Source organism: Parasteatoda tepidariorum, chromosome 9 (assembly GCF_982258835.1).
Source record: "Parasteatoda tepidariorum strain Cologne lab strain chromosome 9, Ptep-v5.0, whole genome shotgun sequence".
In the NCBI taxonomy this organism is placed as follows: domain Eukaryota; kingdom Metazoa; phylum Arthropoda; class Arachnida; order Araneae; family Theridiidae; genus Parasteatoda; species Parasteatoda tepidariorum.
The window spans coordinates 60,423,507-60,436,333 of record NC_141763.1 but is presented as its reverse complement, the minus strand read 5'-3'; the positions used below and the strand labels follow the sequence as shown (position 1 = coordinate 60,436,333).

The window sequence follows — 12,827 nt, the reverse complement described above, 5'->3', positions numbered from 1 at the left end:
TACTTTAATAATTACGGAATAATCCTCATTTCAGAGAAATGAAACCAAAATTTTGTTTTAAAATTTCAACAATTTCTAATTTCATAAATATTTTAAGTTAAATAAATGATTTTTGTTTTTTAAGTATTAAAATCAGGTAAAGATTTAAACATACATTTTAATAGTCTAAGAAAAAACTAGGCAGTACAAAATGTCAATATAAAATATATTTTGTACTAACCATAAAAATGTTATACAGAATATATTTTGATTTTTGCACTTATTATTAAAATATATATGCTAAAAATATTTTATTATTCATATTCCATTTTCCCAACCCTTCAAATAAAAAAAATAATAAAAAATCATGTAATTAATCTTTCATTCAACAACAAACATTTTATTTGGTAATCATAGTTTTTTTTAAAAAAAGAAAAATTTTTTTTTTTTTTTTTTTTTACATGACAAATATAAACCAAAAAGTTTAGGTCAGTATAAATAATTAAGGATGAAATACCAAGAAAGAAAATATTATGGAAAGATGGCAATAAACGTATATAGTATTTCTATTTAAAATATATATATATATATATGTATATATTTCAAATTTGTATCACAGGAGTTTTAGCAAATCAAGATGTCACTATATTTTAAACCAAGTGTGAATTCCGTATCATTCTGTGAAGCAAGCAAAATTTTATCAATGTGTTGAAAAAGAAAAGTACTATAGTAAAGATATTAGAATGTGGGCATTTTTTTGCACAATTAATAAAAAATATGAAAATTAAATAAATTTAAATGCAATTGACATACTAACATGCCTAAACAAAGGAAAAAAAACTGAAATGCATTTCATTATAGAGGCAACAATTATAGTTTTTCCGCCTAGAATAAAACTGAACTTCTTAAACATGATCCTGATGCAAAAAAAAAAAAAAAAAACTTTCATGCCATTAGTTCTGAAATCTGTTTTATAAAAACCGAACTATAGATAGAAAACTTTATATAAAATGAATTTTAACACGTCAATTTGATTAAAATTGGAAATTTTTACAAATAATTGTAATAGATGTTACAATTATTTAACTGGAATCTCAATAACTGATTACTAATACTGACAATTTAAAGACAAGTTATTTTCCATGTATGATACAAGAATTTCCCAGGTTTATGCAAATAATTACAACTTCACCTGATTTTTGGAGTTAATATAGAATTCCCTGACAATTTCAGGTTTTCCCTGACCCGCGGGAGCCCTGTCTAAACCACTAAGTAAAAAGACACAATAAAACCCTGCATTCGATAATCCAGCTCACTAGTGACAGACCACATGTTTACCCTAACAGGTGCAAACAAAAAAACAAAACAAATGTAAACAAAATATAGGAATTTAAAGCCGATAACATTCGTTGAGTGGTGCAATAGGCGTTGTTGTTACATTAGATTGATAGATAACTGTGTAAAAATTATGAAATTATGTTAAATGATAAAGACCAATTAAACTTTTAATAGTTAATCAAACTTTAATTTTAAAAGATCTCAACATAATGATATTATAAAATTATCAATTAATTTAAAACAATATTATTAGCAGAAAATAAAAGGAGAATGAGACTTAGTATTTAAGATAATTAGTATGTATAAAATTTGTAGCTAATGCTCATAAAAGAAGCAGTAGAAAATTGAATAAACAGATGAATTTGGGATAAAGAGCACAAAACGAAAAACAAGAACATGCTGAAGAGATCAGAATTTTGAGAATATTTTAAAAATTTAAACTATAATATTTCACAATGTATTGATATTAATTAAGTAGAAAAGTTTGTCCAACTTCAGATTAAATCTGAAATGATATGTATTTTTATTGCAATGCAAATACAGTACAGAACCCGTTATCCGGAAATCAGAAAACCGGAACGAAATTTGATAAATTTTCCGGCCATTTTTTAAAAAAAAAATTTTTTTTTTCCTCATGACATTTTAGGATTTTTCTTCTTTTTTGAAAGATGTTTACTTTACCATCATTTGGGAAATAATCATTAGTGTATTACTTCGTCGTTTTTCCTTCTCTTTAAGATTATTTCCAACTATTTTTGTTTTTTTTTAGTTGGGTTTAACAATAAAAAAACGGCTTTTTGTATCGATTCAGAAAACCGGAAAAATCAGTTATCCGGAATAGCGATGGTCCCAATCCGGATAATCGGTTCCCTACTGTATTTAGCACTGTACAGGATGACTACTTTATACTGTAACATTCCAAAATAATATGAATTAATTTTAAACGTTTGGTAAAACTATTGCGCTCCCACTATTCCAGTGAGTGGTACTTTATATAAGTGCAGACGATTTTAGTTTAAAGCAAAATATTTAGAATGATTATTAGTTTTTCTTATTAGTTCAAAATATTAGTTTTTCTGCATATTACGTTTAGTTCAAAATATTAGTTTTTCTGCAGATAGAATCTTTAAGCAAATAGAATCTATTGTATTTAATAGAACATTTATATATCAAACTATAAATCGAATATTATATACTAATAGCTATAAAGATTGACCCAGGTCTGGTTATCCTTGCACAGTTCATACAAAAGAGCACATTAAAGAATTCGTGAAATGATACAAAGAAATCCAATACGGTCTGCTAATAAAACAGCTGCAGGAGAAAACATGAGTTTGAAAACTATGCAAGTTATATTAAATGAAGATCTGGGTTTTTGCGCTTATCGCAGAAGAAAAGTTAAAGGTTTTACAACTGCACAAAAATTAAAAAAGTAGCAAAGATGGAAGAAATCGCAGAATCGACACGGGAGCAAAAGCGTTGACAGAATAATCTTTTCGAATGATAAAATATTTCGCACAGAACAAAGTTATGATGCTAGAAATAATGTTGTATATTCAACAACCTTCGATGATATACCTGAAAGCGTTCGAACTGTACAACGCTTTCAGAACAAGAATTCTATAATGGTTTGGGCTGCAGTATCAAATAACAGAAAATTTCCTTTGAAATGCACCAGCAAAAGAGTAAAAATCTATGCTAAATATTACAAAGAGAAAGCATTGGCAACAGATTTATTGCCACATGATGACAGATTGCATCCCAAAAAGGATTGGATATTTCAGCAAGATTCTGCACCATGGCACCGAGCCAAAACAACACAGGTCATGTCAATTGCCCGGAGTTTATCAAGCAAGAAAATTGGCCCTTCTTCACCGGATCTAAATCCTTTAGACTACGATGTTTGGGGTATTCTAGAGTCTAAAGTTAATGCTACAAGCAGTACATAATTTTGGACTTTCTCAGAGCTTTTTATTGCATGAATGGGACAAATAACCTCTTAAATTGATTCGTATGGTCATCGGACAATGGCGTAAAAGATTAGCTTTAGTAATCGATAAAGATGGTGGTTGATTCGAATAAATTTCTTTCAAGTAAACCTACAGTTACGGTGTTTCTCATATTTGTAACAGTATTTTGGAGCCACCCTGTAGTATTACAGATTTAGTATCTATTAAGACAATGTGTATCTTCTTTAAGCATTTCATTTATGAAATACAAATTTCATAGAATACATTTTTTCAAATTTTCGCAAATCTCTCAATGTATAGACAGGGTGCGTAGGCAGATTTTTCAACAAAAAATAAGCACCTTTTAAGTACTTTTTAAGAACGTAAACATATTTTTAATCACTTTCCAAAAAAAAAAATTTTTTTTTTTAATTAGGACCCGTGCAGTTATAAAAATTAATTTTTCTTTCTATTGTTTAAAGTTCTCAATTTATAAACATAAAATCAATAAAATTCAAAAACATTTTCAAAAACTTTACATAATCAGGACAAAATAACTAGTTTCTGATAAATATTGCAGAGAAAATTGTGAAAAATCAAGCATTTTTTGTGATTTAGAACAACAATCAACAAGGCAAAGAAAAAATTTATTCTAAAAGACAAAAAATTAAGCACTTTTCACAAACCGAAAATAAAAAAAGCACCTTTAGGATCTCTTAAAAAATGTAAATCAAAAATAAGCACTTTTTAAAAATGCTATGCACCCTGATATGAAGGTAAATTGGAATTAAAGACTGAATTAGAAATGCAAGTAGTTTCATAGCAAAAAAAAAAATATTTAAAATACAACAATATTGCATAACAACTTCAATAGATAGATTTCATAGATGAACAATACAATTTATAAACTAACAGTAAAAAGAAGAAAAAATTTAAAAAATAACAGCCTCATTTGCTTTAATTATTTTAAGACTTTTCATCAATTCATCAGGATTTATTTGTTCGAGATTTGAATACAAATCAAATGACTCTTCCTCATTTTTTGTTCCGCTTAAATTTCCACAATCAGATTTAACAGCACTAAGTGCAGGGTTTGCATCATAAAATAATTTTGCCTTTATGTGCCTAAGTCCATTCACATGAGAATGAATTTGTGAAGAACTATTCAACATAGTATTACAACATTCACACTTATATTGATCTCCAAATCTTTCAATATATGAAGGTAAATCAGAACTAAAGACTGGGTTAGATATATTTTGATTATATGTAACAGAGGACATTTTAGTATTATTATGATCGTTTGCTGGTGGACCCACATTTTCAATTTCCATCTTTGTTTCCCTGCTAGAAATCAAATTATTATCATAAAAAGACGTAGCTTTCTTTATATGTTTAGCTCCTGCCACATGGCTCATGATTTGTGAATCACTGTTCAGTGGTATGTCACAGCACACACATTTATACCCAAATCTATGTTTTTCAACATATTGAGGTAGGTTGGATTCCAGATTTAAACTAAAAGTAGAAAACTTTTGTTGAGTGGAATTTACATTTGCTTCAGCTTGTTGCAGCACTGGTTTCACTGCTTTTAAACGTGATTGATGATTAGCTCCATAAATGTGACTCTGTACTTGACCTACACTATTCAGATGTGAAGCACACAAATTGCACTGGTAAAATGTGCCTTTTTTCTCAATATATGGATCAGGACTTTGATATTCCATGCCAAGTATGAAGCAGATAGAAATGTATTTCAAGACTAAAATAAAAATGTGGTTATTTTAAAAACTTGCATATTTCTGTCAATAAAATAAAAAAGTAATTTAATAATTGAAATTATGAAATAACTTTGGCACAGATGGGATACTGGGATCCCTTTTATATATATATATATATATATATATATATATATATATATATATATATATATATATATATATATATATATATATATATATATATATATATATATATATATATATATATAGACAAGTAAAAATATAATTTGGTATCTTTTAATGATAAAAAACTATCTGATAGTTATGAAAAAAAATGTTTCAGAGTGTCGGAATTACACTTGTTCTAAAATATAAAATACAAAAAAAGCAGTTTGAAATATTTGTTTTCATTCATATTTAAAAACGTATCATCAAACATATAATAATTGATTTAGCAAATTAAAAAAAACATTATTTCATACTGAATTACTGTTTCACTCAGATCTAAATAATTGCAAATTAAAAAAATTATTGTTTGGAAGTGAACCATGTTTGGTAAATTTTAACTTCAACGCAACAAGGGTGTCCAATGCGGAAATTTATAACAAAAAAAATTATTAAAATGCTAAATATAATATTTTTCACCTATTTTGACCGGTATAATACAAAATAATGAAAAAGTAAGAAAAATAAGTTAAATTAAAATTCCGTATTAAATCAATATATAATCATAAATTCAAATTTTATAATTCAAGTAAAATTATAAACTCTGACACCTACATTTTCATATGACACAGGAAAAAGATAGTTTCCCAAAACTAAATTATTTTTTCACTGTATGGCTTGTGCAGCATAATTTAAATACAGAACAAACATTTTCATATTTCTGAACCCTTTTTAAGTTTCTTCACCTGTTGTATAATATAGTAGTTAAATTTCATTTTTCAACAAAAAATATATTATAAGCTAAAAGCTTTTAAACATGCTTTCAACCTGTTCTTGAATGCCTAGAACATTTTTAATAGATCAGTAGTTTGCTCTAATGCACCATGAAAAAAAAATTTTTAAAAGAAAAATACACTTTAAGCATATTTTTCTTAAACTTGTTAAATCCTTATAAAATGGGTGTCACGGATAATAGATGGTTTAATTTTTCACAAAGGGGTTTAATTTTTCAAAGGGGCTGCACGGACCAACAGTTACAACAGTTCTCTAAGCTTCACGCATTCAGAAGAGAAAAAAAAAAGGAAGACATTTTCTGTCCGCTAAAAAAAAACGAGCATTCTTTTTTATTTCTTGACTTGTTTTTAACTTAGTTGAATTGAAATTGATGATCATCAAAGAACATTTTCTCTATTTGTTAAAAGTATGAGTAAGGATTTTTAATGATTTCAAATTTTTAAGGCCTTTACTGACTATCTTCCGCATCACTGATGCCTATACCTTAAAAAATATACTATAATATATTTCAAAATCATTTTATAATTTTTTAAATTAAAAAAAAAACCCATAGATTATTATGCATAAAATGTATTTAAAAACACAATCAAACACTACAAACTTTTAGTTTTCAATCAGAAAACAAAAATTAAAATATACTGAAACACTTGTTTGTAAGCATGTTACAATAAAATATCATCGAGGTGAAACACTTAAGTATAGATATTAAAGTTTGTTTTTACAAAGCAATTTTTTTCAAATAATGATGGCAGGCATAGTATTATCAAAATAAATTTATACTTTTTAAAATGAAAAAATAAATAAATAAACCATCTATTATAATGCATAAAATGTATTTAAAAAGACAATTAAAATGCTACAAACTTTCAGCTTTCAATCAGTAAACAAAAATTAAAATACTTAAACACTTGTTTTCAAACATGTTATCAAATAATGTTGAATAAAATCAAAAGTTAAAAAAATATTGTGAATTTCAATTAAAAGGAGAGAAAAATGCATGCAATAATTATTTAATAAGCTTCGTTCCAAAGTGTATAAAACTGTTTATCTAATGGAATAGATAAATAGGAGAAGAAGTATAGTATAGAACTGTCTATTACACATGGTTTGGCAGGTGAGCATTTAGAATCGCTCTTCAGAAATCAGAATCAGTATATCATAATTTAAACTTAAATTTAAAAAACTTTTATTTTCTATTTTAATATTGGTAATGTAAGGAATTGACAAAAAAAAAAATTAGAGTCTACATTAAATTGAAATAAATTTTAAAAAAAGAAAAAATTACAAAAAAAAAATCTATTATTGATCTTTTTTAAACATAAGCTTAGATTTTGTAATAGAAAATAGGTTTTCTACATGTCATAGCAAATGAAAGGTGCTCAAAAGTACTTTCAACTAATAAATTTAGCTCCCACAAAAGCTAGAGGAATAGCCAGTTTATAACTACAGTACAAAGCCGAATATCTGAATGTCCGATTACTGGAAGGGTCTATTTTTCACACACTTTTTAAAAATCAAAATAAACAAAACCCTTTTCTTTTTTCTTTAAAAAAAAATTAATTCTTGCAATTTTGTATAAAGGGATAAAAATCTTAACATTTTCCATCAAATTTCATTTCATTTCAAATTTTTCATGATTTCTATTAGACTTCAAAATTTTTTATTTTAATCTGATTTCTGTTGTAATCTAATAAAAAAAATAGTTATTTGGAAAATAAAATTGAGATTTGCTATCTCAGAGGTATTTCATAACAGTCGGAAAAAAAACAAAAAAAAAACACATTTTTCTCTCTCTTTCGCTTAAAAAGATTACTACCACCAAGAATCACCTACTCAGTTTTAGAATGCGCAAAACTCTTGCATTATGAAAATATTGTGGATTTGAGATGTAAAGTAAGCAATAAAGTGATTCTTTAAAAGTGTGTTTCAAAAAACATGTACAGTAATAGTATATATCAAAAATAAAATGGAAACATTAAAACTATGTGGAAATTCCAAATAGTTAAAAATGTGATCGACAAAATGATCTTAGTACTGGACTATACAATGTCATCTGGACCATTCGAATACGTGCAAGACTTTAAAAACCTTGTGAAAATCTGTGTCAGTAACAAAATTGTGATAATAGAACTATATGGTTTTATGGGTGAATTGCCAATAATCCAGTGCATAAAAAAGTGACTCTTCAAATGGGTGATTTGAAATTTCCCAAGTATGACAAGTAGCATTAAAATTTTTTTTAAAAACTATGAAAATGATTGACAGTAACTCACAAAAATGGAATCATAAATCTTTGTGTGGTTGCGGGTGAATTACCAATAATTGAATACGTAAAAAAGTGATTCTTTGAACGTGGGATTAGATGTTCGTTGAACGAAATAATACCATAAGGCTTTAAAAACCATCCAAAAAACGATTAAAAAAACAACAACATGGATTAGGGCTGGAATCGTGGATAGTTGAGAAATTATTCACTGAAATGTGTTATTCGTGGCCTTTAATAATCAGAGGTATGTGTGTGTGTTTTTTAGAGGTACCTACTTTGTGAAAATTTAGATATAATTTGTGAAAATCAAAAATTATGTTAAAAACTTAATAAAAAAATATTGAAACGTACGAAAATATATTAAAAAATTGTCACTTTAAATAAAAATCATTTATGACAGGTAAAATTTTGTACATTTTTTCCCATATGAAAGATAATTTTGCTATTGTAAAATCGTGGGCTGAAAATTGCATCCAATTTTAAAATTCCACAAAAATCATTGTCCATAGTTAAACTTTAACTTGAATTTAATAAAAAACATGCATTTAACAGTACTAGCACTAAAAGTTGTCTTTATTATGAGAACATTTTCGACTAGGTCATACAGAAAAAAGCTTCAGAGAAAAAAAATGTTTCATAAAAATAAAGGTCTGTCAGAATAAATTTACAATAGTTTAAGATAATGTTTGAATGCTTATAATAATGTTCGAATTTTGACTTTCTGTAAAGTTTACAAAGGAAGACCCTCGTTGTTTCATTTTAAAAAACTCGGCTAAAAAAAAGCTCGCTTTGATATGGCGTGAGTGGTTAGGTTTACCATATTGCAGTATCTGACCATACATGTGCTACCTTTTCGTAAAAGACATCTGGCAAAAAAGCCCCACTTTTCCCTAGATTGCAACGAGAACAGGGTTTGCATGAGAACTTGCTTTATAAGTATTTTGTGAAACTACCATTCTTCCTAAAGTTGAATTTGTGAAGGTACTGCTAAACGGCAGTAAATATACCCTGGACAAATCCCTGATAATGACGCATAAAAATATTGAAATTCTAAAAATCATGTGGATATCAGCAACAATAGCTGCTAAAATAACAATTGGCAAATGACGTAGATTTATACGTTGAGTGAAATTGGAGTTAATTATCTTCTATTAGTTATTTTTATTGAACAAGGATATTTTGATGTTTTTTTTACCTTGAAGACCTAGTATCCAGAAAAATCCATTTTCCCGACTAGCTGAAGTCTGATGGTTCCGGATATGAGACTTTACACTGTATATTTTCTTGTCCGCATTTATAAAAATCAATTATTTATGCAAACATTTCATTTCTTGTAAGAAAAGTAAAAAAAAGAACAATAATGGTACAAATAAATTCAAAATAATAAGAAATTTATGTTTTAAGCCATTTTAAGGGGGGGGGGGAAGATGAGCAAAAAAAAAAACAACATTTTTCTGCGCCTTTCCAAAAATTATTAAAATTTTGCATTTCACACAAAATTTGTGAGCAATCACATATCCAAATATAATGTATATACATACCCTCCAACTGCTACGGAATTTCCGTAGTTTCAGAAATCTTCTTTTCAGATGGTAGCAAAATTAACGTCTTAATATTTAAAAAAAATTAATTTTAGCGTAACTTGTCCACTATTACTTATAAAAGTGCAGGCCATATGGCTAGATTCTTAAGTTCTGATAAAAGTTTTATGAGAGATCCTTTTGCTTTAAAAATTTATACTTTGGTTCGCTACCACTAGAAAGAATTATTTTCAAAATCTTCATAAGTTGGAGGGTATGTATATACACAAAGCACTGAAATGTAACTTAAGTTAAATAAATAGCTACCACAAAAATTTATCTCTGGTTTAAAAAAGATAGGGTTTTCTTCTTTACAAGAGCTTCTTCAATGCAAACTTATTTAAAGTAGCAGTCTTAACTATAAAGTAATATAAATCAATCAACAAATATTTTTTAGCACTAAATAAACAAAAAGAATTACATTTTGGAAGAAACAAATAAGTGTTAAATCTAAAACTGTGAAAATCAGTGATTTTTGAATTAAACATTCTTTAAAATAAAAAACGAAAAATATTGCTTCCAATAAATAATACTTAAATATTATTTAAGTTTATAGATTATTAAGTGTTACAATTTCTAAGCTTTCTCTTGCATAGAAAACATATTTAACAATTAAATTTTAATTACAGTTTTGATATTTTATAAAAATTCAATTCAAAAGTTCATTTTTGTGAATTACAGTTTTAAATTTCGACAATTTAGCTCAGGTCTAATTAACGAATTAACTTTATCCCTTAGTATAAAAGATTTCGACTGTCTTTGGTATAAATAAACATATATAAATAGACAAATTGGAAATAGAAAATATACTCTTTCTAAGCGTCCTATAAAGTTGAATTTGATCTATTCAATTTCAATAAACAAGTTCAAATTCCGTATTTCTTGGCATATTTAGTCACTGAAGTAATGGATGATTGACTGATTGAAAATCTATGGGAAACAATAACAAACATTTTAAAACCGAAAAAAATTGGAAAACTTCTGGTGTATTCCTCCGCTTATGCGAGGCGATGAGTGAAGTAAACAGACGTAATATTCTAAGAAGTTGTTGTTGCTGTTGTTAATTTACGTCGCACTAGAGCTGCACAATGGGCTATTGGCGACGGTCTGGGAAACATCCCGGAGGATGATCCGAAGACATGCCATCACAATTTTGATCCTCTGCAGAGGGGATGGCGCCTCCGCTTCGGTAGCCCGACGACCTGCACGCGAAGTCGAGCACTTTACGGTAGCACAGTTTAACGAGGACCAATACCGCACACCTTCGGTCCCTACGCAGACTGATCCAAGTGGTCACCCACCCGCACACTGACCGCAGCCAGTGATGCTTGACTTCGGTGATCTGCTGGGAACCGTGTCTTAACGATCAGTCCATTGCGAGACTAATAAGAAATTTCATTATTGTGATTAGTGTTTAAATGTACGCGTAATTTTACCATTCCATTCAATTTATAAATTGTAACAGGTCGTGAGCCGAAAACTAATTTAAGAAAAGTACTATAATAACATAAATTAAGTGTAAGCTTTGCCATGTCTTAAATTTCTCCCTTATTTGGCTATATTAGTGCACAATATATCTTTTCGCTATTTTTTTGATAGAATCAAAGCATGTTTTTGAGGGTTTTATGTGGCTGGTGACCTTTTTCAAACTCAGGCGTAAAAATCAATCGAAAGTAGTAACTCGGAAATCCTACAGCTAATTTTAACCACTGGCGCCATCTGGAGCTCAAACCTCGCAGACTTCGAACGAGCTAGGAAGAGAAAAATGACGTCATTTTGACGTCACGTTTCTACTCCTAGGGAAAACCTGAAACCTCGCGCTTTCGAACGGATTTTGCTAACGGGCTGCGATCTTCATTTTATGATTTTTTATAATCATTTACCTAGATATTTTATGAATATATTTCAGACATAATTTTTTCTCTCACAAATTTATTATTTCATATAATAAATGGATTAAATAATTAGTTTCGGTTTCTAGCAGAACTTATAATAAAATCTATAATAATCTTGCACGACTTTAAATAAAACGTGAAAATTTTTTCTGTTCCAAATTTTTGTGTATTCTTAGCCATAATATGTTTAATATAATTATTGCCATGTTTTTATTAACTTTTATTTTAATTACCTCGTAATATTTTCAAAATATCTGCAGAAAAAAATGGAATTTTTTTCCTTAAAAAATTGGTGAGTTATGACTGAGATTAGTGCCAAATAAATAAAAGAGATTACTGTAACTAAATCGTATAAAATTTAAATAAGAATTACTATAAATTGTATGCTTATTTTTAATCCGCTATGCAATTTTCTATCAGAGATTTGAAAGAACTGAAGCTTTTAGAATATGATCGGTTTTGTAATTTTTATAAAGTAGTTGATTAGTTTAGATGCATAATTAAGAAGCATAATTTCATTTATTTTCACTTGTCTTTTGAGTTGTGTAGAATATAAGTGGGTAATAAAAAGCATGGAATATGAAGAGCGGAAATTTTTTCGATATAATCGTTTTTGAATTATTATTAAGTTGCAGTTAAATTTAGATGCATAATTAAGAAACATTTTTATTATTTTTTTTATTTTTCTGTTCATACTTTAAATGCGAAAATTTCATCTTTTATTTTCTAAGACAAAAAGATATTTTTACTCTTATATCTATCTATAATGCCAAAATATATTCGACAATTTATTTTTTGAAAAATTATCTATTATTTTTAGGAATAAAATTTGTTAAGATTAAAATTAAAAAAATTCTAAAATCACCTTTTTTAAATTTTTTTTTGTTAGAAATAGCATTAAAAAAGCAATTGAATAAGAAAATCGTTTTAGAGTTATTTCTTAATCTTCTGTTTGACATTTGATCTTTTTAAAATAATTACTCCTTTAATAAAATGGTAAGTAATAAGTTTTAGGGTGGAAAAAAAACTTAAGCATTATTCTCTTTTCTGTTTTGAGATTCTCCATTAAGTATCAGCTAAGTTATTCTAAAGATATTCACTTATATTTATTTGTTATTATTAAACTAGCGTTATTATGT

The 12,827-nt window shown here is 27.5% G+C and overlaps 1 protein-coding gene across 5 annotated transcripts; it reads right to left on the bottom strand.

The window, feature by feature from the left end:
- Positions 1-1,965: 1,965 nt before the first annotated feature.
- LOC122269574 (zinc finger protein 346) lies at positions 1,966-11,003 on the bottom strand. 5 transcript variants are annotated; one of them, XM_087151955.1, is made up of 3 exons: positions 10,604-10,870; positions 10,061-10,151; positions 1,966-5,028 (listed from the first exon to the last, which is right to left on the bottom strand). In XM_087151955.1, the coding sequence occupies exon 3, from the start codon at positions 4,991-4,993 to the stop codon at positions 4,199-4,201; it is 795 nt and encodes a 264-aa protein (XP_087008081.1). In that variant the 5' UTR covers positions 4,994-5,028; positions 10,061-10,151; positions 10,604-10,870; the 3' UTR covers positions 1,966-4,198. The 5 variants fall into 5 exon arrangements, with proteins under 5 accessions (XP_087008081.1, XP_087008084.1, XP_087008085.1 ...); XM_087151958.1 differs by having other exon boundaries at positions 10,061-10,192; positions 10,548-10,795; XM_087151959.1 differs by lacking the exon at positions 10,061-10,151 and adding an exon at positions 9,409-9,543 and having other exon boundaries at positions 10,604-10,781.
- Between the last annotated feature and the right edge of the window lie 1,824 nt (positions 11,004-12,827).

Bases quoted from the DNA above. Each gene is read 5' to 3' on its own strand.
- LOC122269574 (XM_087151956.1), bottom strand. From the start codon at position 4,993: ATGGAATATCAAAGTCCTGATCCATATATTGAGAAAAAAGGCACATTT.